Source organism: Urocitellus parryii, chromosome 8 (genome assembly GCF_045843805.1).
Source record: "Urocitellus parryii isolate mUroPar1 chromosome 8, mUroPar1.hap1, whole genome shotgun sequence".
Taxonomy (NCBI): domain Eukaryota; kingdom Metazoa; phylum Chordata; class Mammalia; order Rodentia; family Sciuridae; genus Urocitellus; species Urocitellus parryii.
In genome coordinates, this window is record NC_135538.1 from 152,774,051 (window position 1) to 152,800,545 (window position 26,495).

The 26,495-nt window shown below is 49.7% G+C and overlaps 1 protein-coding gene across 1 annotated transcript in view; it reads left to right on the forward strand.

Moving 5' to 3' along the window:
• The window catches only part of Carmil1 (capping protein regulator and myosin 1 linker 1), a 245,573-nt gene that overhangs the window by 181,439 nt on the left and 37,639 nt on the right, over positions 1-26,495 (forward strand). Inside the window, exons 24-29 of the mRNA XM_026407693.2 lie at positions 880-978; positions 7,517-7,645; positions 9,162-9,293; positions 14,230-14,405; positions 17,440-17,527; positions 19,660-19,806. Coding sequence (XP_026263478.2) covers positions 880-978; positions 7,517-7,645; positions 9,162-9,293; positions 14,230-14,405; positions 17,440-17,527; positions 19,660-19,806 — 771 coding nt within the window. The remainder of the gene's footprint in view (positions 1-879; positions 979-7,516; positions 7,646-9,161; positions 9,294-14,229; positions 14,406-17,439; positions 17,528-19,659; positions 19,807-26,495) is intronic.

Sequence of the window (26,495 nt, forward strand, 5' to 3'; positions counted from 1 at the left end):
ATAATACTGAGGGCTTCACAGTCATAGCAGTTCTTCACCAGGGAGTTGCAGTGGCAAATTAAAAGCCAAGTGTTAAGTAGCAGAATAAAAACAAACAAAACAGCAAGTGGAAAAAGTGGAGTGTGCATAATGGACCCTCATCAAGTCGGTCTTCTTAAAACCCATCACTGTGAAGAGTTAACCTGCATCCTGGCTCAGTGTGTCCAGGGCGTGTGACCCTGCCTGGATCCTCTCTCTGAATCGTTTATCCCGTCCACGTTTTGGTTTTTCATAGGAGATTGGGCATAAGCACAAGATGCCAAGCAACTTCAGGATTTCTCTTTCTGTGGAAATCCATTTTCTGATTTGCTCTACTGTTTTAAGAAAATATGAAACTCTGACAGGTTGATGGGGTTGTTGTGTGTCTTTTGATTGCACCAGCCGGCACTCTTTAACTTCTGTAGCTAGTCTTTTCCCTCCTCAAAACAAAAAGTGTTCGACAACTAGAATCGGGCTGAGGTTCGGGGAGTCCCACCTGCGTGCTCTGTGTCGGGGTGTGGCGGGGTGTTCACCTCACTTCTGAGCTGTGTGGAAGTAACACTCATCAGAGGGAATGGCACCTCCTGCTGGCCACTGATGAGAAGTCACTAGACAGGATCTCTGACCCTTCTGGCCACTAAACACCAGCTTCTATTCACCAGCTACTGAGTCACACAGAAATTACTCCAAATACCCGAAAGTCAATTTTCTAATGAAAACAGCAATAATACATGTCAGGGACCAGCAGCTCCCCATCCCATTCATGTGTGGGGTCCAGGTCTGGCAGCACGTGCACAACAGTGCTTAGATTTTCATTTGGGGAACTGTGTGTCTTGAGAGATGCATCTGTTTGACTTCCAGATAGAAAACTATCTGCTGCGGAACCACGAGACCAGGAAGTACCTTCAGGAGCAGGCCTACCGCCTGCAGCAGGGCATCGTCACCAGCACCACCCAGCAGGTAAGGCACCTGGCTCCCTCCCTCCCCTCGCTGGGCTTCCTGGAGCGGAGGACTCTCTCTCGGGACTCATTCCTAGTGGGGCTCTAGAACTGGTTTCTGAGAGTGGCAGCCAGGGAGGAAAGACGTGAGAGGAGCTCGGGGAGACGGAGGGCGGAAGCAGCCCATGCTGATGCCCAGGGTGGTCACTGATCTTGCGCCTGCGGGGTCACCAGCAAGGTGTGGTGTGGTTTAGGTTTACGGACAAAGATCAGGAACTTCTGATAGACAGTGGAGTCCAAGAGTCCTCAGATTTGCAGCTCAGAGACAGGTGGTCTGCGCTCCCTACTCCTCTGCAGTTCCGTGAGAGCGTGCCCAGGTCCTTGTGCATCCTCAAGAGTTTGTTGAAAACCACTTAACACTCGAGTGCAGAGGAGATACGGAAGTGCCAGTCTCTTCTGCTTCACTACTCTTCTTTCTACCCACGTGAGAGAGGGAGCAGAGAATTGTTGCCGCAGTCTGGCTGGGCACAAAATAACCGAGCCACCACACAGCCTTGTAGGTTCAAAACAGGAACTCCTTTATTCTCCCCACTCCCACGGAGGCCACACACCTGGCCTTCCCCACAGGACACACCACACACCAACTGGAAATCCCTCCTCCGGAAGATCCCTCCTCTGGCACTTCCCCAACCAATGGGAACTCTCTGGGAATCCCCAGGCCGACAGCAGGGGTCTAATATGCAATTGAATACACAGCTTAACATAACCATTATCATCTCAATGGCTTGCTGGCATCACCTTCTGGCAAAAATGCCAGGTGTCATTCTGACTGAGCTATGGCTCTCAGCAAATTGTAACCGTAATTCTTAAAAGTATAGACTGTTTTCCTCCCCAAATTAGCAAAATTAGGGGTCCCAAGATATTTGAAGAAAGCAAAGAGTATGTCAAAGAACAAGATAAATGGAGGTACCGAGCTCAGATAATTCAGAGGACAGTGGAGGACTTTAAGTAAAATCGTAATTAGTGAGTTCTTGGGACTTGAGCAGATATGCCATGTCTGTCTATTAAGAGGCTACTGTGGAAGGAGGGATCAGAAAATTGTGAACAATGCTGAGCAAGTTAAATGTCACTAATACGGAACTAATAAGCTCATGGGACATGAACTAAGCTGTTCTTCTGGAAGAAAAACTGGAGGGAAATTTTATGACATGTAGTAAAAAGACATAAAAAATAGGAAGGAAAAGTTGGGATGCCAGAGTCAGAATGACCACGACGTCCTGATAGGGACAGATGTTCCAGGGCCGCGCAGAAGGACACCACGTCACAAGGGTCTTGGAGTGGAGATGGCCCACTGAAACTGATCACAGTGAGTGGACCAAAGACCCACATCTGGCTGCCGTCAGAGGCAAGGGGACAGTGAGGTCCAGAACCACCAGGAGAAAGCAAAGCCTCCTGAGTTCTGCAGAGGTGTTTCCTGCAGCGCTGGGTCGGTCAGGGCCCCCTGCATGGTAGAGGAGCCCTCTGCTCCTGAGCTGGGTCCCCACCCAGGTTTTCTTCAGAGAACAGAAGAACCGATTTTTCGCCTCCATCCCGATGGGTGGAAGTGAGCCGGGTCCTATCGTCTATTTTCAGTGGGAAATCTAATCTGGACCAAGGATTCTGTATCCAGCCATCGGGTCACACAGGTGTGAAGACACAGCAAGAATATTTCCAGTCGTGCACTCACTGTTTTTTCCCCACATGCCCCATACAAAAAAACTTAGTTGAGCATAACAAAGAAAAAGGAGTGCACCATCTGAGGCACAAACAAGGAACAGAGTAGAGCTGCAGAAGTTAGGGCAACTGGAAGTCTTAAGAGGCTCCGACTTCGAGACGGTCGACCTGTAGGTTGAGGAGAAGTGGGAGTCTAGGTCCTTCTGTGGGGCCTACAATTCCAATTTTGTATCTGAGTTCTGGAGGACTGAGGCTTTCAATATCACATTGGACAGTGAGGGAAGAGTTGATGATCACATCACAGAACATCAGTGTTGAAATCCTGATTCTGTGATAATGAAAGGTCGGCCCTGAAGACGACAAGCTGAGGGCCAGCGGAAGGAGGCTGGATTTTTAAGGTCTCCTTTCATGGTATCAACTGCTACTTTCCGTAATTCTCAAATCAGACATAGAGATAAGTGTGCTCTGAGGTCTCAGAGTGAAAGCCACTGGAAGAGTCCAAGGATGTGTCTGTGCAGACAGAGCGGAGCTGACTGCTGGGGGAATTTTCCCTCATCCTGGGCTTTTTCCTGTAGATTGCATTCTCTTTTCCTTGGCAGGTGTCATTCAGATTTTTTTCTTGAGAGAATGAGAGCTGTCTGTACGAAACACCCGCCATTCCTCTTGGGTGGCGTGACTGGTGAGTGTGTGTTGTGTCCGGAGACTGTGAGGAGGTTGGCCTCCGTGTTAGTGTGGTCATCTGGGGTCAGCCGTCAGGCAGTGTGATCTGGTCGGGGGTCTTCTCCAGTACGTCTCCTTGTTATCTCTTGTTATCAACATGTATTTTTCAACTTGGAAAAAGCAAAGCACTATGTGTCGAGAAGAAAATAGTGATGCAGTCATATTTTGACTGCACCAGGGCTGATATTGGCTCAGTACTGCGTGGCGTCCTGTTATTTCCTGGTTTGAGGGTTCTGTGTCAGAAGCCGTGGGGGTGCTGAACTCTTCCTGGGACTCGCCTGGTGTCCTTTGTGAACTACTGAGGTGCAGGCCTCTTTCTCACTTGGCATCTCTCCGGCTTTCCTCTGCTTCACAGGGGATTTGCTCATCCCCAAAGATCCCCTGCTGCGGTCTTCAGTGCTTATTCTTAAAAGTCAGTGTCATCTCCCATCAAAGGGAACCGTGCACGGGGAGCCCGTGGGCCTGCAGTTCTGCACGGCTGCCACCGTTCTGAGTCACCTGCGTCATTAGGAAGCAGGTGCACTGACACCCTTCACTTCAGAGGCTCCTGTGGGTGCCATGATCGCTAACCTTCAGACTTTAATCATTCCGGTGACTTCGGGGGAAGGTGTGATGTTTTCACAAATTTGAATTCAGAAAGCACAGGCCCTCTGTGAGCAGTACCCTGCCACCCCTCGGCCAGTCGCCACCCTCAGCGCCCCGAAGGCGACCAAGCGGGCCTGCGTGGGGGCGGAAGTCCCCCACCTACTGTGGGTTTGGTTTTGTCTGTCGGCTTTGATTAGGAAAGCTCGGGGAGGGTCCCTGTGCCCTCGGCTCCTGTCCCTTCTTTCCGCCTCGTAGACCCTCTTGATGGGAGTCGGGAAGGTCTCTGCAGGGAGCCGGGTAAATATTCCAGGTTTCCAGCGAGACGGTTCCAGGGCAGCTCCTCACCCCACTGTGCAGCGTGGAGCAGCCGTGAACGGGGCTGGCCGTGCCTTGAGCCTCACCAACACGGGCCGGCACCGCCTGTTTGCCAAGCTCTGCTCCTCGGTCTCTCACCCTCGTGGTCCACGGGCTCCTTCTCTGTAGACTGGTGCTGCTGAGGTCGGCTCCTGCTGCCCGCACCCTGGAACCCCCGGAGCCCTCCACCTGTCCACTGAGGTGCTCTCTGCGTCGCACTGAGCCTGTGCCCGGGGCCCTCTCCTCCTGCATCTCTGGTGAAGGGGACAGTGCCGTGTTAGTCAGGAACTTGGACTCCCAAATCCGGTGGCCCAGAGTGAGTCCGGGCTGTGCTGCTCCTGTCGGTGTGACTTCTGTGGGTCGTTTACCACTCTGGCCTGGGCTTCTTCCTCTGCCGAGCAGGGACAAGGACAGCAGCTGCCTCACAGGGGCTCCGGGATGACCTGGTCCTAGAGTGCTGGCCTCCTCCCTGTGGAGGCTCCCGGAGTGTGAAGCCTGAGGGAACGATGGGGAAGGAGGGGCTGGGTCCGCCTGGGCGAGGCTGGCTCGGGGGACTGCAGGCTGGCTCGGGGACCGTGTGCTGTCCACGTCTTCCCCAGGGAGCAGGTCGGCCTGTAGGAAGGACATGGAGACAGACAGGGCTCGGGGCAGGGAAGAGCCGTCTCAGAGTGACGGTGTATGTTTTCTAGGAAGGAAGTGAGCTTCTCAGACGACTGGTGACAACTATTTTGTGTCACTTTAGAAAACTTGGGTGCAGGGATTCCTGGTGACGTCAGAAGCTCAGGACAGAATCTGCTCTCGACCGCGGGGTCTCCTGGGGGACGATCCGGAGGTGCAGCCCTCAGCCCGCTGCCCCCTTCGTTCCTCATGTCCGTGTACTTTAGGGACAAGAGTCATGAACTGAGAGCCAGCTCCTATTTCCCGTTCAGAACCTCCAGTTGGCGCTCAGCTGTCCTTCCACGTCCTCTGAACAGCTTCCCGCGGGCTCTGGCGTGGGAACGGGATCCACGGGTGATGGTGGCCCTGACGCTCAGGCCGGAATCATCTTAGGAATGTGAGATTGAGTCTCATTTGAGTTGAAAACCTGATTTTGGTGTCCCCTCGGACTGGTTTTGAAACGCTCCCTCGAGGCCGTCCTTGCCCGGTTGGTTTGGATCCTCTCCGTGGTGAGGCTCACACTGCACGGGTCTCCCTGGTGCTTCCTGATCTCGAAAGCTGCGTGCCATGATCCCACGCCTTCCCCTGAGACCCCTGTGGCCCCCGCCGTCTGTGGGTCCTCTCCACTGTGTGTTCGTCTGTCTCTTGGAATCAGGGTCCAGGTTTAGTAAGATAGGAATTATCGATGGCCATTTTGCTTCAGGAAGCACAGATCTACGTGACAGTTTGAGGACTTAGGGTTTCTATCAACTAAGAAGTCTTTTCAAGCGTGTCATTAGCTCCCTGCATCACATTCTGTGGGCCTGGAAGTTAAGATGTGGCTCTTGCCCTCAGGCTGGAGAGAGTGTGAGGTGAGGGGCGTCCCCAGGCAGCCTCCATGTGCTTGCCCCTGTGGGACCTGTTGGTGATCCCCAGACCCTCTGCCCACGGAGCAGGTGCTTAGAGAGTCGTTATTTAGCAGGTCTTTTAGCACATGAGAAAGGAAGTTGGGTAAACAACACGAGCCTGATTTTATAAAGCAGGAAGTTGAGGGATGGCGGCCCTGCTGCAGGCAGACCCGGCCTCTGAACTCAGAACTTCCACTTCTGAGCAGGCTGGTAAAGCTTCTGCTGTGGTCGAGTTGGTGAGAGGAGGAGGACAGACTTTAACTTCCCATAGTTATGATATCAAATAATTAAAATTAAATACAGAAGTGAATTTGATTGAAAAAGAATTATTAGCTTATCTCCTGCCAAATGACTTACCAGATGGGACAGGACTCTTGGCATGTAAGATCCCTGTAGAGTTAACACTTTTTTTTTTTTTTAAGGAGATGAAATAGGCAAGCTTTAACTCTAATAAAGAAATATTGGAGAAAATTTTTAAGCCACACTTTGTTCTTCAGTCTTCATTGGTTTCTGTCCGAGTCCATTTCCTGATGCTATAACAGAATACCTGAGATTGGGTGACTTATGAAGAACAGAGGTTTATTTTGGCTTGTGGTGCTGGAGGCTGGAGAGTCCAGGAGCACTGTATCAGGACAAGAGTCTTGTGCTGCTTCAGCTCACAGTGGAGAGTGGAAGGGTGGTGGGCTCATGGTGAGGAGAGGGAGCAGCAGGGTAGCCTGCTCCACAGCAGCCCACCCGCTCCCTAGCCAGCCCTGGAGAGGGTGAAGGCGCCCACTGGAAAAGCCGTGCGTGTATTCAGGAGGGCTGTGTCCCCGACCTAAGTGCCTGCCCGGCCCACCTCACACCAAGGCTGGGAGCATTCGGCCCCGACACGAGTGTTCACTGGACGGACCATAGTCACGGGGCAGCACGTTCTCCATGCTTCTCTGTGTGGGCAGAGAGAGGAGCACATCCCCACCTCCCAAGGTGCGTTTCGTCTACCGTAACGGTCAGCTGCCCGCTTTGGGTTTTACATTTAAATCATGGAGCCACTGAACATGATTCAAGAGCAGTTGACCCCAGAGGGAGATCCTACTAGATCAGAAACTGGACGTTCCTGACTTGGTCATCACCTGTCAGTGTGATAAAACTCAACTCACTTCATGTTGCCACCAGTGGCTCTTCATTCATATAGAAAAATACTCCAAGTAACTGAAGCGATGTAAAAAGTGTGAATTTCCAGAAGGTGTTCTGGCTTCTGTGATGTGGGGACCAGCCGGCTATTGGTGTCACCTCGTGGTCACCTCCGAAGTGTCTGTACTGCGCGGCTCAGTCCTTAGTTCCTACCGCCACCTGCATGCTAGAAAGATCAGGAGGAGAGTCACTGTCTAGCAGAGTGTCACCGAGTGCCCACGAGGTTCCGCATTGCCCCTTGGTTTAAGTGCTGCATTTTGTAAGGCACAAAAGGGACCAGTACCTGGGGTCCGTGCTGCAGGAGGTTTCCTGCATGAAACTTAAACTCAGTTAACACTCGCTGCAAGCCGAGCTCTCCAAGGTGCCAGCTAGGGAGGGTTCAGCCTGCGCACTCCTTTTTCTGAGTCCTGCCCCTTCATCCCGCTTCCTGCTCTGAACGTCCTCCGGCTGACTCTTCTCTGTCTGGAGCAGATGATCGACAGAATCTGTGTGAAAGTGCAGGACCACCTCAACTCCCTCCGGAACTGCGGCGGGGACGCCATCCAGGAGGACCTGAAGGCGGCAGAGCGGCTCATGCGCGATGCCAAGAACTCCAAGACGGTGAGTGACCTCAGACTTCCTGAGAGTCTGGGGCAAAAAAAAGGGTTTTCACAACTAAAACTCCACTCTTCCATCAGCGCCGAGTGACGACCAAGTACCAGGTGAACTGAGTTAGTCCCTCCTTTCTCTACTCGCACCGACCCCCGTAACCAAAACGCAGAATGAAAAGCAGAGACCGGGCGGTGCCTGCCTGTGACCCCAGTGACAAGGGCTGAGGCAGGAGGATTCACGTTCAAGGCCGCCTGGGCAACCCAGATCCTGGGGGTGCAGGGGTTGGTAGAGTAGCCCCCGTTCAATTCCCAGCATCCTCCTCCCTCCAGAAAACCAGGCCCAGTGTGATTCACAAAGGGCACAACTGGACCGAGAATGACCGACAGGCAATCATAGCTGAAACGAGTGATAAGTCACTTAAAATCACCGTCCTTCCAACGTGAAACACCCTCTGTCTCCTCTAGAGGGAAGCTTTTCTCAGAATCTGGTCTCCAGGAGCACTGCCGAGGGGCCCCGGGGCTTGGGAGTGGGATCCCATAAACGTCAGGGGCCCTGAGTGAGGAGCCTGGAGGAGAGATCAGAGACTCTGGTGACACAGTGACAACTGCATATCACTCTTAGTCCCTGGTTCCTGGCACAGAGCTCCGAGAACACCTGGAATTTCCCAGGTGACAGAGGTGATGGGGACATTTTCCCACGACTGGTAGCAAGTCCCTGTGGCCACACCAGAGTTTGTCCTAATGAGACCTCTCTGGGTGGCCTCTGGAGGAGCTGCCTGAGCTCAGAGCCCCACCGTTCAGCCCCACTCCAGGCTTCCTGGGTGCCGATGGGCCTGGAGAGTGGTCACCAGGCAGGCCCTAATCGAGCATCCCTCAGTGTAGGGCCCCCACGGCTCTGAACAGTGAGGTGCAGACGGCTTCTTGGTGGACACTGGGCGGTGGGCAGTGGCGTGCCAGGCCCCAGCAGGCCCTCACGCCCACCTGTGCTGTGTACTAGATGTCACCAGCCGGCACCTGACCTGGGCTGGTCCTGGAGAGCCCGTCCCTGTGGGATCCGACCTGCTCCAGGCAGACGGTCTCAGGATTGGGATGGATTTTAGGACATCCTTTCCTGTCTGCAGAGGGCTGGAGAATCTTCTGGTGCCATTTTGACTCACGCTTCTGTCATACTTTAGGGAACAGAAATGTGAGTAAAAATAGCTCAGTGCTCCCACCCCAGACAAGGACATGAGGGCAAGGAGGGGTGGATGGTTCCCTGGCTGCAAGCTGCTGCGTGGCAGAGTGGCCAGCGAGGACCTGCTGACCCCCCTCTAGTGTTTCCCAGGGCCGCTGTGACTCACTGAGTAAAAGTAAGTGCAGATGAAGAGTCGGGGCCACGTTGATTAATCTGCACTCCAGGCCTTTGACGGAGACTAGCTCATCCCTGATGGTACATTTCCACCCTGTCAGTAACTCTTCAGTGACTTTGTGCCTTTTAAAATATTTTTTGTTCAACTCTGGAAAGTTACTTTCTATTTTCCTTCCAGTTGTTACCAAATTTATACCACGTTGGTGGTACCTCCTGGGCAGGAGCCGCTGGCCTGATGTCCAGCCCCATCCATGAGACCCTGGAGTCGATGGCTGGGGAAGTCACGAGAGTCGTGGACGAACAGCTCAAGGTGTGTGGTCTGCGGTTTGGAAGTGTGATCTGTCCACCTTCACTGTGTGTGACAGCCTCCCCCCTGGGTTTCACAGATGTGGGTGGGTGGGTGCCCTCCCCCCTGGGTTTCACAGATGTGGGTGGGTGGGTGCCCTGGCCTGCAGGGGCACATGCAGGAAGGGGTGACGTGGGTCTGTTCCATCTTTATTTGTGTTTTGGAGTGACTTCTTGCAGAATGGATTCTAGTGAAATTCCGTTTCTATTTTGCTGGTGAGTCAGTGACAGGTTGTCACTGATAGGGAATGATTGATGTGTCTTTCGAGGGTGCATCGCGATTGGCTTGGGAGGGACGTCTTCGGTCACTGCAGTTGGTCAGGAGTGGGAAGCCGACAGGAAGTGTGCGTACAGCACCTGGGTGCTGGTGTCTGGCGTAGGACGAGGAAGGTAGACGGCCATGCTGACCTGGCTCAAAGCCCAGGGAGAGATCTAGAAGGAGTTTCAGGCTCCCAGAGCAGCCCAGATCTGCAGTAGGTTTACTCAACAAAAGTACAGATGAAAAAAAGCTTTGAAATTTCAGTACTTTTGAGTAACCTAAGACTCACCTTGTTCTTTAAGAAATTTCAAAGAAACAGCTACTCCAGAAGAAAATTCACATTCATCAGGTTTTTATTATTCCCAGCCTGACTTTTAAGGATGCCTTTACAAACCTTGCCTCAGTTTCTGAAATCATTTGGTCTGTTTTCTTCTGAGAACACAGTTGTTGTACCTTGTAGAGATTTGATGTCCAACTCAGTGATAACTCTGCAATCGCTAATTACTCTCTCTGAAAATTAACTTAATGAAGAAGATCTTTAGGTGGATCTTTAGGTGTTTAAGTCCCCGTCTTCTGTGACTGTAGTACTCTTGTACTACGGCCAGCTGTTGCACCCGAGTGCTCATCCGCCCGCGTCCCTTTCCTTCCTCCTGCAGAGTGGTGGACGTCCACTGGATAGTTTTTCCTGGGAGGAACTGGAATGCAAATGTCTGAAATGAAAGGCATTTGAATTGTCAAAGACCTGAGAATGGGAGCACACCCAGGGCCTCCAGCGCTTTCCTGTTCTCAGGCATTCCCTGTGTCCCATTGTTTTTGTCCCAGTCACCCCCTTTATTTCCAAGAACCAGAACAGCTTCTCTGGGTGTCTCCCAGGCCCGGGCCCCAGTCCTGGAGGCCCATCTTTCCCTGCTCCCTGTTGGCATCATTCCCAGTCCTTCTGCTTTAAGTGCCCTCCCCTTTGGGAACCGCTGCCGTGACGGTGGCGAGGCCTCAGGGTTCTCCTGCCTGGGTGCACACCGAGTGTCCCCCTCCTGGGCTGTCTGTCTCCCGTCTCCTTCCTTCTCATTCACCTGACGAATGTGCAGCCACTCATTGCTCTCTTACAAACTGCTCACTTTCTAATGCCTTCTGCGGTCACATGTAACAAACTAGAATAAAAAATAAATTTAGAAGCTGCCTATTTTTCTATTTCTAATGACTTCGCAATGCATTGGTTTTCTTAAAATTTTGTAAGAAAGATGTATTTTCAGTCGTGTCCGTCCCCCCCGTCCCCCCCCCCCCCCGGCTGGGGATGGAACCCAGGGCCCTGGGGATGGAACCCAGGGCCCTGTGCATGCCGGGCAAGCTCTCTACCAACTGAGCTATGTCCCCAGCCCAAGAAAGATGAATTTTCAATATAACCGGTACTCACTGTCTTATCAATACAGTGGTCCTGACTCATGTCACTCCTAGTATCAATTTTCATGTGTCTATTTTCCAAATTTTCTAAAATTAGCATTTTCTACTATTAAAAGCCAAAGCAGATGGATTACTTTTTAAATTTTGTATTATGGAGAATGGGGAAAGAGCAGCCAGGAGAGTCAGGCCACAGGGCTGGATCAGTGTCCCTGATTCGCCCCTGCCCAGTGGGTGCTCTGAGCAGAAGCTGGACAAGTTTCCCCGTGCAGGATCGTCCGGGTGTCATGGGGCTCGGAGGGGAATCACTTCTGGCGTCCGTGTTTGATGGTTGGCTGTTGTAGCCAGTGATGGGTATTTTGAATATTGGATAAGAATATGCTCAAACCGTTCTTTGAGCCATCTTTCAAAAGCATTATTTCAGAAAGCACGAGCAATGGCCAGATCAGCCGCTTCCTCTGCAGGCGCTGGAGGAGCCGGAGGCACCCTGTTTGCAGGAATCCCTCCTTTGAGAGGCGATGTGCTCTGGACTGGCCTGCCTGGGGTGCTTGGAGTGACACTCTACTCCCGTTCTCCGTCTTTTGATCCTAGCATTTTTTTCCTGGAGCAATAGTAGATAAATAAATGGGATTTGAATGTTTTAACATAAGGAAGCTTTGATTTTTCTCTTCTGCACTTAAGTTTTAGGGTATTTGTTTTGGCTTGGGAAATTCTTGATTCTATTCAGGGCTCTAATGGGGAACTATTTCACTGAAAAATTTCAAATTTACTCGGGATATGAGACTTGAAGGATTTAAGTAGCATTTGTTAAATATTAACTCAATTTGGCCACGGAAAGCCTATGAGTTTCTCTTTTTTCTACACTTTTTCCAAGGCAAAAGGAAGAAGGCTTTCGGCACAGGTGAGAGTAACTTGTTTTCTTGTTGCAAGAGTGAACCGGTGGTACTGCATGCTCAGGTGTGACTCCAGTTCATTCCACAGAGATCACAGATGTCCTGGGTACCACTGGTGATTTCATAATTAAGAAATACAGATCCTTTTAACATAATTAAGAAATACAGATCCTTTTCAGGGAGAAACTTACAAAATGAAACCTGATCATCGCCTTTCAAATTCAGGCCCTGTTCATTGCCAGGTGGCAGGTAGCCAAGTGCTGACTGACAGAAGAGGAAGATGAGGGGGAAGTGAAGGAGCGTGGATGGAGCCAGGGAGTCCACAGAAGTCTGATTTAGATTTCCAGAAGAAAGAAAGCAGGGAAGAGTGTAGGCAACGTTTGAAGTCTGTGGCTGAGAATTTCCGGGACTGACACAGACCTGAGTCTTTTGATGGAGGAAGCAGGAGAGAGCGAGGCAGACTTCCATCTGAACTTCCAGCACTGTTGAGGGGCCTTGAGAAAGGCACTCGCCTCCTCTGACCCAGTTTCCCCATGTGTGAAACAGGGTGCCCAGGTCTACCTTCACTCAGGGGTCAGTGTGTGGATGGAAGGAATCATGGATAGAAGGACCAGAGGTGGGAAGTGCTGTATCCTGTCGGTGGGTGGTGGGTGCAGGTGGGAACTAACTGCAAAAGGCTGTGGAACTAAATGCCCAGGGCACCTCCATGGATCTGTGAAGCAGAACGAGATGGGGGCAGTAGACAGTTCTGCAGACGAGATGCAGAACCCTGCAGACCCCTTGCTAGGTGTGAGTCCACCGTCCACAGCCGTTTCCGGGCAGGGCTGCCCTGGAAGCCAGGCCGCCTCCTCTCCTTCCCTGGGGAGCTCATTCCCGTAAGTCGGCCCTGCCACACGGGGGTCTGTTCAGAAAGTTCCTGGGGTGTTAAGGAGCACACGGCGTGAGACGTGCTGATACCTGGGTCCTTCTTCCCAGGTGTGCTGGGCTGCATGGACCAGAACGCGCTGATTCATGCCATGGAGAAAGAGAATGGTCCTGCACTGACGGACTGTGCTCCTGGCAGCAGAGTGGTGGGGAGCTTTCCTGGGATAGTGTACTGATCTAGTAATGATTCAACCAGAGTCATCACAGGGCAGAGCACTGTCAGAACAGGAGTGTTTTTGGAATCAACTCTACCTCTCCTCCCCCGGGTTCACAAGGCTGGTAAACAGCCGCCTGCTACTCTGCTCTTCCTCCTGCAGGGTTAGGAGAGATTTGTTAGTGGGTGGATGCTTGGCGGGTGAATATGGGGGCAGACAGACACGGTACTCGTCTTCCAATAACTGTGCTGGGTCCTTGTTCACCCTGGAACAGAAATAGGATCCCAGCCTGGCCTTAAACTAGTTCTCATCAGCGAGAGTCCAGGAAATCAGATGCCTACCACGTCTGTGACAGGCGAGCCTTCACGGTGTGCTGGATGCTCTGCCTGGCAGTTTACATATGTGACAGCATTTCATCCTCAATCACCCTACGAAGTGACAACTTTTCTTTTACTGCCATTTTACGGGCAAGGAAGATAGAATTGAGAAATGACTAAGCCTGCCCAGCACTACGAGCTAGGTGTCATGGTTAGGCCTCACCCTCAACACCACCGTCCTACCCAGAGGGTGTCTGCAAACCACCTAGCGTCCCTCAGCTACATTCTTCAGCTGTAAAGTCCCAGTCACACGCCTAGCTGCCGTGCCCGGCTCCACGTCATCCACGTTGGAAGGATGAAATGTGCAGAAACACTTCTAGACTCTAGTGCTGGGTGAATGTGTTGTGACTATTGCTTCTGGTGCTATTTGTGAACATTAAATGTTTCTGTCTGTTGCTATTTGTGTTGTTTAGTTGTTATCGTAATTGTTCTACCTAATGCTAAAGCTTTTCTTTAAAAGAGTGAAACTGGCAGTAGTTTTGATGGCTTTGTTTTTTATTGCTGCTGTTTTGATAGAACTCTTGAAGGCTTTGCCCTGATTTGGGGTTTCTGTGATCTGGGAAATCTTGTTGGCCAGCTGATATGGTTTCTAGGTCTGGAGTTCCCGTCTGTAAGTTTCTACTCCGGGGCCAGGGAAGGCGGTGTGCTGGGCAGGTTGCTGTCCAGAGCTGATGTTTGCATTTTCCATCTTCCATCTGTGGCCCTGCATGACACTCATCTGCCACACCAGAGTCCTTCAGAAGCCACACATGGTCCTGCCATGTGTCTGATCTACAGTGACTTCCTGAGATCTGTGATCTCGGCAGTCAGTTCGCTCTGGGCCCTGGACTCCGTGTGTCCCTGCCCTCTGGGTACAGTGTCATAGGAGCAGTGCAGTCACCCTCTGTGTCCCCTGCAGGCCCTGCTGGAATCCATGGTAGATGCTGCTGAGAACCTCTGCCCCAACGTGATGAAAAGAGCCCACATCCGGCAAGACCTGATCCATGCCAGCACTGAGAAGATCTCCATCCCTCGCACCTTTGTTAAAAATGTGCTGCTGGAGCAGTCTGGAATCGACATCCTAAACAAAATCAGGTAGGCTGGCTGCGTGCGTGAGCAGGACCTGCAGGGTCTGGCCCGTCGAGGCCGCGTGAGGTGTCGTGGGCGGAGTCCTCCCCGGGCGCTATGCCCAGGCTCGTCTGGTGGGCAGACTGTCTGCAAACCAGCTGTGCATAGACGCACAGGGTTCATGCATTTCCAACACGAAGGCCACAAGTCTGCCTGTGGGACTCAAGAGCATGGTGTTATTGGGTCTCTTTGAGGATTTTCTATCGAAGGGGGATGGTTCACGTTTGTAACTGCTGGTTTCTGAGAGTCATCTCTTAGCTTTCTGAATTGCCAGCTTAAAGATGGAAGAGTTGGCTTTCTATCACCAGACTATCAACAGAAAGTGCACAGCCCATAGTCGGAGGCCCACTGTGACCATGTCACATTTTCTTTCCGGATCATTTTGGTGGGTCTGTGCTAATGTGCTAATGACGTCTCTGGAGTATTCATATGTCTGTTTGAAAAAGTTTCAAGAATATGCCATCATGAAAGCATTCAGCTGTGATTGTTGACAAACCTTCCCGAGCTTCTGCAGAGAGCCGTGGCAGACAGTAGCACTCCAGGACAGCACAGCCGGGTCCCATTGTGTTTCTCTGTTGGAGAATCAGAGGGCTAATAGCCAAGCTCAGAGCATTTAAAATTTTCCATTTTAACCATTTCTGAATATTGATGGGACTATTTTGATGTAGCAGAGATAGCAGCTCCTGTCTAGAGAGTTGGGTTGGTGCTGACACATAAAGGTGTAGGTAGCTGAGTGAGGATCTTCACGAAGAGCAGAACAAGTCCGTCCAGACCCACCACGAGGTCCTGAAGGCGGGGCCATGGAACCTGGGCACTTGGAGGCTGCAGTGACCTGACAGTCTCGGGTCCGGGATGCAGCTGCTGCGTTTGTTTTCTGTTTTACACTAAAGCTCCCAGAGCCTTTCAGCTGAATTGTCAGCAGCTGGGAAGACCTGAGAGGGTGTAAAGCGATTTCCAGAAGCCAGGCATGGTATCACACGCCTGTGATCCCAGTGGCTTGGGAGGCAGAGGCAGGAGGACACAAGTTCAGGCCAGCCTCAGCCACTTAGTGAAGCCCTAAGCAATTTAGTAAGTCCCTGAAAATAAGAAAACATAAAAAGGGCTAGGGATGTGGCTTAGTAGCTGTATGCCCCTGGATTCAATCCCTGGTGCCAAAAAGAAGAGAGATTTCCAGAGAGTTAGGTTGGCAAGTTTAAGAACTCCAACTCCAGCCCTTATGTATTTCTAATATCTGTGGTTTCAGATGTTTTTATTGAAAAAAATTGTTTAAGTATTACATATTTAAAATATAAACAGAATATAAAATAGTATATTAAATGTCTCTCTTGAAAAGTAAGAACAAAGATACTTTGGCCACCACTCTTTCCTCATGGTGGGTTTGCCCACCAACACATCCCTCTCAGGGATCTTTGCTGGGGTATCACATTCCCCTGAAAATGGAAGATGCAGAAGGCTGACACAGGGTGCAGCTCTTCACGCTGGGGCGCACTTCACGTCCCTGGACTCCCTAGTTGGCTTCTTGTCCCACGCTGAGCGCAGTACTGACAGCAGGGTGCTCCTGCGCCTGCCGGTGCGCGTTCCTGTGCACACGGGGTGAGCAGCACCCTCCCGCAGAGCTCTGCACCCTGAGCAGTCAGGAGGACTGACAACCCGAGGTGTGAACAGATCACATGTTTTGGAGTCTGTCTTCCTGGTGCTCCAATCTGAAACAGACAATCCACCGCTTCCCACCTTCAGAGAGTGGGAGAGAGAGAGGAAAAGCCCACGGAACTGAGTTTTATGAGGAAGTAAAATTCCCAGGCAGGCCTAAAAAGAATCGGAGGAAATGCTTGTTAAAGTCAGATTCCCGGCCTCCCCAGGAGGTTGGCGCACTCAGGAACCTGTATCTTCAGTATTTTTGTGTTTTCAATATGGCACCCGGGGCATTCTTACCAGGGGACACGGTGCCGAGGAATAAAGCAGCAGATAAACTGAAAAGCTAGTGAGGGCTCCATCCCTTCATCTTCTGCATGGGCAGCTCCCCCTGTCAGCATCCGAGCCTGAGTGCTTCTGTTCTCCTCCCATCATCACAGTCTTCCTGGAAGAGAAGCTGCGAGCCTAATTACTACCTGTAGTTAGAAAGAGCTTTCCCTGTTACCAAACACCCACCGTTCAACCTTGGCTTTACGATGAATGACTTTATTTCGACAACTTCTTTACCTGCTCTAAAGACGTGCAGATTGCCGACTTCAAAAGAAGGCTGACCCTAAGAGACCTTATTGGACTGTGGGCACTCATCTCTCTGGCCCATTTGAATTATTGGGTATTTATAACAACTGTTCAGATGTGCATTAAAGCAGGGCTGTTAAGCCTGGAAACACACATGGAAGCTGAATTCTTACGAAGACCACATTGTTAAATGCTAACTAAAATACCAGCTATAGGACAGAAACCTTAGTGGCCAAGTCTGTTGGCAAAAACTCCAAACCCCTTCTGTTTGGGCCGCTTTCTGAGGTCAAGTCAAAGGCACCCAAACTGAAAATTCTAGTGACCCCTGTTCCTAAAAGATAAAGACTCAGTGCATTTGTACCTTTTCATTGTAAGCTGGTCAGTCAAAGCAGAAGCAGTGTAATATGGTACCATGTGAAGGTTTTTTAAAAGGCTGGGGATATGCGTGTTAAAATCCTAACCAAGCCTGAACAAGCCGGCTAGACTTTCCTAATCTGCTCCAGCCTGGGTCTGCTTTTGTTCACATCAGTGGGTGACCTGTGTCTGGTGCACGTGGCTCATTCCCACCATTGCATCTCCAGCTGTGAAGGGAGAGGCAGGTTGCAGTGGGTAAGGACGTCACACCTGGGTGTTTGTGGCCGTCCTCAGGCCTATTTTGGGGGCTCCTTCCCCTGTTCACTTCATGCCATCCCTTTTCAAAGACAGACCTTATCACCACGGGGGTGGGGGGTGGGGGGGACAGGTCTACCCAGCTCAAGGTCAAATGCTGTTCTCCCTTTTGATTTCCACACAGTGAGGTGAAGCTGACAGTGGCCTCCTTCCTGTCGGACCGGATCGTGGACGAGATCCTGGACGCACTGTCGCACTGCCATCACAAGCTGGTGAGTGCTGTGCACGTGTGGGACGGTCTCCCGGGCGGGCTGCCCGTGTGCAGGTGCCGCTGCTTTCCCACATCCGCTCCGTGGCAGCCTGGCAGGCTGAGTTCTGGTTTCCTCCTTCCCCTTCCGCTGGCCCCAGCCATCCTGGAGCGCGTCAGAATCTCTCTGTTGGGACAGGCAGGGCCCAGCAGAAGCCATCAGACCCGATATCTCGCTTCGTTGAGGAGGCAGGTCAAAAGTTTTGGTAGGAGATGATGTTGAGGCCAAAGTCTAAAATTCACATTTTTAGTACATTTATGTATTTGGATATGATTATTTCTGAACGGACTGTTCTTGACAACATGAGGGAAGTGGAATGTGTGGAGTTCAAAGAAAATATGAGAGAAAACTGGGGCAGAATCCCAAGATGAATAGGTGCTAAATGCCCGTCAGGTACCTTGGATAGAATCACAATGAAAAAATAAATTTCCTTCAGACTAACCAAAGCGTGGGGACTGCATTTCCAATTTCAGTGCATATGAAAAGCACATCAGAGAATTCTCATGTGCGGAACTCGAAGTCCTGTGAGACACGGATGAGGGTTTACAGCTGGTTATATCTTGTGTCTCCAAAATATTAGCAACATGGTACAGCAGAAATCTTCCAGGTAATTTATGACAGAGAATTTATGTTTTCTCCAGAGAAAGTATTTCAGGTTAACTGTGTGGGCAGAGACACCCAGTTTTATGGAGGTGAGTTTTGGGGTGATAATAACAGAGAAGAGCAGAACAGTTTCTTCTGCATGCAGTAGACAGAAGAGAATAATGTAAAAGACTCTCTTCCAAAATCCAGAAGATCAGGCGTCTCTGGCACTGCTCAGACGCTGCCCGGGAATGGGGTTGGCCCACCAGAGAGCGGTTACCAGAGCACCCTGATCCTCAGCTCAGGAGACATCAGGAAACTTCCAGACCAGTTCCACATGGATACAATATCCAAACCACATTTTTTTTTCAATTGTTTTTGTTTGTTTTGCTTTATCAACGTGTTGGTTTGTGCCAAACTGGAAACATTTAAAATCCTGATTCATCACCACGTTCAGCCGAAGAAGCTCTTTCCTGGCACAGGGAGGAGACACGTCATGCAGTCTCCCAACGCAGACTTTCCTTTTGTAAAAAATAGGCACAAGTAAAATCCAGAGAATCCACTGTAGAAACAGTTGATGGGTAAACCACCCTTCTAGGAACTGCCCCAAGACGCTTTCTCACGACACAGACCCTGGACACTGTATCAGCATGTGTGTGACAACCACCCTCAGGTCTGAAGTGGGCACTTCTTTGTGTTTTCCTTCCTGGAGGAATTTACTCAAAAAGTATTGACATTTTCTTGTCATTTAATTGAAATGAATTGAAAAATAATCGCAGGAGTGCACTTATGTTGTTGTTTTAAACGTCCTCTTGACATTATAATCTCATGTTATACAACATGAGATTCAGTCCTGCGTGAAGGAAGTGGTGTCCAAGCCGGGATTGTGTGCGCTTCAGATACGCTTGCTCCACCTGAAGTCTGCAAGTGCTCTCAGCGCTTGGGTCGACCCCTTGGCTGCTCCTCATTGTTTCAGAAGAAGCCAGATTTCTGGTGTCAGATCTGTGCAGCTCTGGAACCTTCTAATGACAGCCCTGCTCATTCCACCTCTTCACATTTAATTTTGATTTATTTTGAAAATATAAAAATGGAAATAGTAAGTCATATCAAATACGTTATATCTTATATGAAAACTAGCAGTAATTATAATTCTTAAGTAATTTTTGGTCTTTTAAAAATACTTAAAGTTGCAATCATTTTATTTGTCTCAGTAGAGACTTTTAAGCACTAGACCATAAGCTCTATGAAATCAATCAGGCAATATGAAATTGGATTTCTAGCAAATTAGATACGAGCAAATAAATTAGTCATAGATATAAACAGTCTCAAATAAAATCAGAAGAACACTGCCTATTTCATTGGACCAAGCAGTCTCCTCATCTGTGAAGGGAGGTTTGTCATTTCTTAGAGTGGTGACGAAAGGCAGGTGGCTGCGTGTGGCCCTGTGGGGAGCTGCGGTCCTGAGCCCCCCATCCCGCCCTGCCGTAACGGCCCTGGTGGTCTTCCCCCTGCAGGCCGACCATTTCAGCAGACGCGTGCAGACCCTCCCTCAGCAGGAGCCTGTCGAGGCTGAGCTGGCCGAGAAGCCGCCCAAGCGCTCCCTGGTCCCAGTGGAGGACCTGACGGAGGCGGAGCGCTTGGAGGACCTGGACGCCTGCATGGTAAGACACGGCCCGTGCGGCCACCCCACCCCCCGGGCCTGCACTGCTGGGTGTTAAAAACCTTCAGTGTTCGAAATCAGAGGAACCACACTCCCCCACCCCACGCAGACATTGGCTCAGAGGCTGCTGGCACCCAGGGGTGACGGCCCCTTTCCAGGGGTACAGAGCCCGCCTGGCATGCCTCCTGGGAAGACGGTCCCTGAACTGATGAGGAGGAGATTATGTAACTTTACAGATCCTCTGTGATAGGAAAGTGTCTTCAGATGAGGCTCCAAAAGATGTGGAGAAGGACGTTTTCCACGAATAAAGTGTGCTGGGCGACTGTCTCCTTGAGTCGACCGTTTTGTTTCATTTTGTTTTTCTCTCTGCTGTAGCTCCCTGTTCTCTTGCTACCACTTGTTGGCCCCCTTCACATTTGGATCTCTGGTTCATGTGAGATCCCTTCCCATCCACTGACTAGATGTGCTTGTGAGGCTGCAGCACACGCTACCTGTTCACCTCACAGCAGGTCTCCTTCCTCACCCAAGTGGTGCGTCCCGTTGGTTAGAGAACTAGAATGATCTGATGGCGCACAATTTCACGGCAACACTTAGTTCATTATTTTAAAATTGGTGTTACTGTTAAGATGTCTCCCACTTTATCACGAAAACAGTTATATGACGTGGACACAGTGGCACATGCCTTTAGTCCCAGCTACTGGGGACACTGAGGCAGGAGGATCACCACGTTCAAGACGATCCTGGCCAATTTTATAAGACCCTGTCTCAAAATGAAAGAAAAAACATGCTGGGAATATAACTCAGGGTAGAGAGCTCGCCTAGCTGCATGTGACTCTGGGTTTCCCCATCACTGCAAACAGACAACATCAGACAGAACAAACCCCAGTCAGCTGTACGTGAGTCTGTTTCATCTCTGTGTCCAGTGGGCCTTACGAAAATATTCAACTTTAGCAACTCCTTGTGATCTGAGGGCATGCTGTGAGACTGGGTTTGGGTTGCTCATATGTCCAAATCTTTCTACATTAGTTTCTGAATTCAGTAAATTTTTCTTGCAACCGTTGTTAAGGAATGGTGCTCATTTTTAACTTTCAAAAACCAAGGGTCTGGTATGGAGAATATTGTTTTTCCAACCTGAAAGACAATGTAATGCACTGAAGTTCCTTTTTTTTTCATAAAACACTGTTATCATTGTCTTAGATCCTGTGAATAAAGTCCCCTTGGGAAGCCCTATCCTCTACCAGGAGAGCAGCAAAGAAAGCCTCCAATAAAACCCAGCATTTCAAGTAAAACTAGAATCACCAGAAAAAGCTGAAAATAATTTCTATGCAACTATATAAGTCTACAAATATATTCAATATGTATGTAGGAGATTATCTAGTTTTTTAGAACCTCGCTAGCCCAGTATGTTGTCAAATGGGTATTTAGTAAATATGTTAGGGTTTTTTTTTTTCATTTTGAGGCATTGGAAGGCACGCACTGTATCATCACAAGGTAACTGTCCCCGATGTGAATTAAAAGTGGAGCACCAGCTGTACTGTGCACGTTCCCACCAGGATGCTTTGTAAGATGGAAAGGGACAATGGGAATATCGGTTCCGGGCGCGGGGTGCTGGCTGCGGGGGACTGGCTCCTCCGTGGTGACGTGGCTTTGGTTTTATAATGTTGCTTGTAGTCGTTTGGTTTCTCTTACTTTGTTTCTCAAGAGGAAGAGAAAAGCTGTTCCCTCTAACTAGAGCTGGTGGGGTGAGGGTGGAGGAGAGAGGACCTTTCTTAAAGGCAGGAGCAGGGCCACCATCAGCCCCTATGGGAGAGCTGAGCTGCGGGCTGTCTGAAGAGTGGCAGCCCCGACCCAGCAGGTGGGAGGACCTCAGGATTAGGAGGGGCCTTCCCCAGCTCAGAGGGCCAGGATGTAAGCACGAGGGCCTTTCCTGAGACGAGCACCCACTGAACACTGGGGCCACCAGCAAGGTGGTCTCAAGTGGGTGACGGAGACACAGGGCAGATCTCTGGAAAATGACAATAGCAAATACTTAGGCGAGCAGGACTTTTGTTGTGAAAATAGCAGTTTTTGTTCTAAAATTTTTTTTCTTCATTCCTCTGGCGAGGCTAATAAGTACTTAAGTAGCAGAAAGCTGGAGTTAACTTGCTACTAGTTTAATGAAAAATAATAACTTTTGGTTAAGAGGTGCCAGTCAGTGCATTAGTGCCGTGACAGTCTCCTCTTCATCCGCAGCCTGCCCGTCCGTCCTCAGCCACCCCAGAGAGCACCTATGGGGGCTGTGGTCTCATTCCGAGCCAGTGTACAACTCTCAGCTCACTGAGAAGTAGCTTGGTCTTTTGAAAAAGCCCTGCCCTGTCACCTCTCGAAATCAAAATGCAAATCATCAGTTCCTCCCCAACAGCTCTTCCCAAACATTTTAGTTCAGGGCTCGTAGTTCAAAGGGAGAGGCCTCTGTGACCATTTTCTAAGTGGGCATGAGGGTTTCCCTCAGAAGCATTTCATCCTGAGTGATGGAGGATGTCAGGGCCCAGATGGACGGCTGTGTGGATGCCCGTCAGCGTCCTATGAGCATGGCCTTCCCCACCTGGAGCTGGAGGGCTGGTGGGCTTCCCCGCTGCAGCTGGAGCCTGTGACATTGTTAGGGGAGGTGTGTGCTTGTAGCTCAGATAATGTGAAGCTCTCCATGGGGTCCTGCAAAGCCACTGTGACAGGTCACCACCTCTACTTGCTGATGTGGGCATGGGTCCTGGCTCTTGCCCAGGAGGGACATGATGTCTACTAACTGCATTTCTGAACATTTCTTTAGCAAAGTGGGTAGAGATTGTGAGTACCTCTTTGTTTTTCTTTTCCTATCCTTGGGTTTGTAATCTTCATGCTTTCTCCTCGGTCCAAAAGTCAGTGCCATTCAGTGCTTACGTCTCTGTAATGAACTCGTATTACGATCACAGCAGAGAAGGTTGAGGGCACGTTAGGCAGATATTCATGTTGATTGGAATTCAAGGATTACCTTCCAGGACTTGGGAACAATAATCCAATCCATGTGATTGATTTCTTTGGAAGAAATCCAGGACTTACTCGGCTGTGTCTGCGTGAGAACTGAAATAAGATTGCTGAGGGACAGGAGGAGCCTGCGGGCTGCTGGAGGTTGGCTGGGTCTGGTCACCTCAGTTCCACAAAGTCACGAACAAAACAGAACGAGGGGAGGCAGAGAAAGGAGTCATTTTCTGAATATTACTGGTGTCCAATCAGATGAATTATCTGTTTCTTTTAACTGGAAAGAAAGTGAGGGCAGTCTAGCTCATCAGGAAGGGTATGTGGGGAGTGGGGACAGAGTAGTCAGAACAATGAAGTTTTTCCAGCCTGTATCTGCTCTCATGGTCCCTGAGCTTCCCCAGGTCCCTTCAGCTACAGGTGGAAAAATCACACGCTGTAAAAAGCCATCTTTTTCATGTATCAGGGACCTACCTAGACCTGCCACCTGACGGGCACTTCTCTGCTCTTCACAGCAGTGAGCCAGCGGAGTCCTCATAGCAGCCTGTGAATAACGAAGCTTATGAATGTCACCACTTTAGCAAATGAAGAAACGGAGGCAGAGAAAATGCAGTCACTTATCCAAGTTACCCAGGGTCAACCAACGGCAGGCCTTCGGGCACTCGAGCCTATGCCTGACCAGTCGGCTGTAATTAGTATGTGGATTGCGTCCACTGTCTGTCTTTCACAATCAGAATGAGTTTTCATTAAGCTGAATTAGACTGAATTGGTTTCTGTAACTGCCGGCTTACCAACCCCCATGCAATGAGCAAGGGAGGTGCAGGGGCTGGGGGGGGACACGGGGGCCTGGGGGGCTCAGGGCTACACTGCCACAGTGGAAACCGCTGCTTGGGAGACATGTCAGAGATCCACAGGCCCCATATGTCCTGTGGTTGGTGATGAAGTCCACCCACTTGTGGCTGAGCAGAACGTCCCAGGCCTCTCCATGTGTCTCTGCTGATGACAGTGACTCCTTGCATCCCTGTGTGCTGCTTATCACTTCAACACACACCTCACGTCAGGCCAGACAGGGTCTTTCCGTGGGGTCCTACTGTCCACAGTCCATCTGTCCTTCCCCGAAGTCCCCTGTCTTAGGAAATCAGTTCCCCAACTCAGGTTTCTCTCTGGCCCTTGGGGTCTGGGAGGCTGCAAGTTCTCCAGCTTCTGGTTAATTATTTCTACCTATTTAATTTGTTACCAGATGTAACGTGCTACCTTTAAACAGCAGCAGGTTGGGTTTTGCCGAGTGGCCAAGTGGGGGCGGAACCAGTGTCTGCCCCTGAGGTCCCAGCAGCTCACTAATTGTGTGTGACTCTCTCACTTATTTTAATGAGTGTCTTACCAATTTTAAATCAAAGGATTTTCATGCAGAGAGCAGTTCATCTGCTTACTGCAATTTCCTTGGAATAGCAATTTAAAAGGCTTGAATTCCTATGGAATATGTTTTTGTGAATCCTATCTCCACTGATGAAGCAGCAATTATTTTTCCTTAACAATTTCAACCTCAAATTTCAATGTATAATTTTTGAGCTTTTTAATATAGACTGAAATTTAGCAAAGGACTAGTTGACTTGGTCTAATACTAATTTTTAACCAGTTTAAACCAATTACTTCATTTTCTGGTACCAACTATTATGAACTGAACAAATCTATTAACAGTGCTACCAAGTACAGACTCTTGTCAGTATGTCTCATTTATATATTGTCAGAATATCTCATTTAAAGTCAGCTGCACTGATATTAGTACAGAAGGTTGTTCAAATCAGAATTACTGGTTTCTTATAATTTTATTCTGTGATGTTCTTATTGTTAGCTTTAGAAAATAGAGGTATAACTTTTAAAGCACTAGAATGCATATGAAGGATATTGTATGTTCTTCAAGATTTCTGATCAATTTAGTGACAGCCCTCTGTGCAAATGTAGGGGGCACACCCCACATGTGGGAGAATTCTTCTGGTTCCTTGAGACACAGTCACCTTAATTTTTTAGTTTTTAACTAGCATGAAGAGCACTGGCAGAAACCCTATTCAAGGAATCCCTAGAGATCTGTCATACATGAAACCTCACTAGCTACCCAGGGACACACGGGACCCCAGGGGAGCCCACTTCCTGCCCCCTGGTTACAGATGGCTGGGAGGAGACCCTCGCCTTCCCCTGCAGGGGACAGAGGGCTGTCCTAGCAGAGCCCTGGACACCAGTGGGAGCCAGGCTGTCCAATGGGAGGTCAGGAGGACCTGAAAAATCCTCTTCATAAAATTACCTGGACCATTAGCCAGCTGTGCTGAGGCAAGGCTTCTGCCACCAGTGTCTGAATTGGGCCTCTGATTTGTGGATTGAAAATAGCAATCTTGTCAGCTAAATTCTGACATGCAACGATTTGGGTCTTCTTTGGGTCTTCTTTTATGAGCTAAATTAAACAAATGATACTGCAGCTTTATAAAATAGAAATCATTCTATTAATTGCTGTGTGTGTATGTGTGTGTGTGTGTGTGTGTGTGTGTGTGTGTGTAACATCAGAGCATATCTCTAAAGAGAAAATGTTTGTAATGGGTTTCAAACTAGCTAAGTCCTTTACAAGCAACCAGAGATTCAGTGATTCCTCCAAATTCAACCTCACTTTGCAGTGCTGAGGAATCTCATGTTTTGAGTTGTACCTCAGTGACATTTTCTCCAATGACAGAAGACTCCAAATTATCACTTCTTCACAATTGAAATCAAAGACTGAATCCCTTCTGGATAAAAGATTTTGTCTTCCGAATTAATATTTAAATTAGGGAGAACATTGTCCTTAGATACTAAGGTGTGCTTGCGCACACATGTGTGTGTGTGTGTGTGGGGGGGGTATGCTTGAGAGAAAAGTCCATCCAAAGAGGAAGAAGATGGGGAGTCCTTAAAATGGACTCCAGTGATGGACAAAGGAGAAGGCTGGACGCAGGTGGCTGCTGGCTCTCAGGGGGGCCCAGGGAAAGCAGAAGTACTTCATGTTGGTGAAGTCTCAGGTGGTGGTGGGCTCTCTCAAAAGACCCCTGAGCTGAAGATAGAGTAGGCCATTCGTTCATTCTACAGATGTTTACTGTCCGTCTGCTGGGTACCGGCACTCCGTACATCTCAGTACAAACAGAAGCTCAACCCCTGCATCACCCACTGAGCTCACTGTGCAGACTAGTTCTGGTGGACCAGGGAGCTAGCACCCATGTAGATCTGCACATAAATTTGCTTGCATATGGGGAGATATGAGCCCACCACTGAAATGAGGCCAAGGAAGGCTTAAATTCATACAGGACACATCTCCCAACCCTTGGGTCACAACCCACTGTCAGGAAGTCCTTGTAACACTGGGACCAAGATAGAAATAAAACAAACTATGAACATACAGTATTGACTCCACATGTTTATTTCAGTTATATGAACGTGCATGTGTAAGCTGGGGTGTGACAGATTTCTTATAAGTGGCCACAGTTTTGAAAGTCTGAAAAACATGTCATGGCTCCTTAAAGGGCCCCTGTAGAGATGCACGGCTAGAAGGGGACCTGGTCCCTGCAGTATCTGCCAAGTCTCACCCGTTTTACCTGTTTCCTTGAGCCCCACAGGATAGTTTTCCTTCAGTGTGCTCTATTGATCTCCATTAAGAACCATTTCAATAAGTATCCCTATAAAACT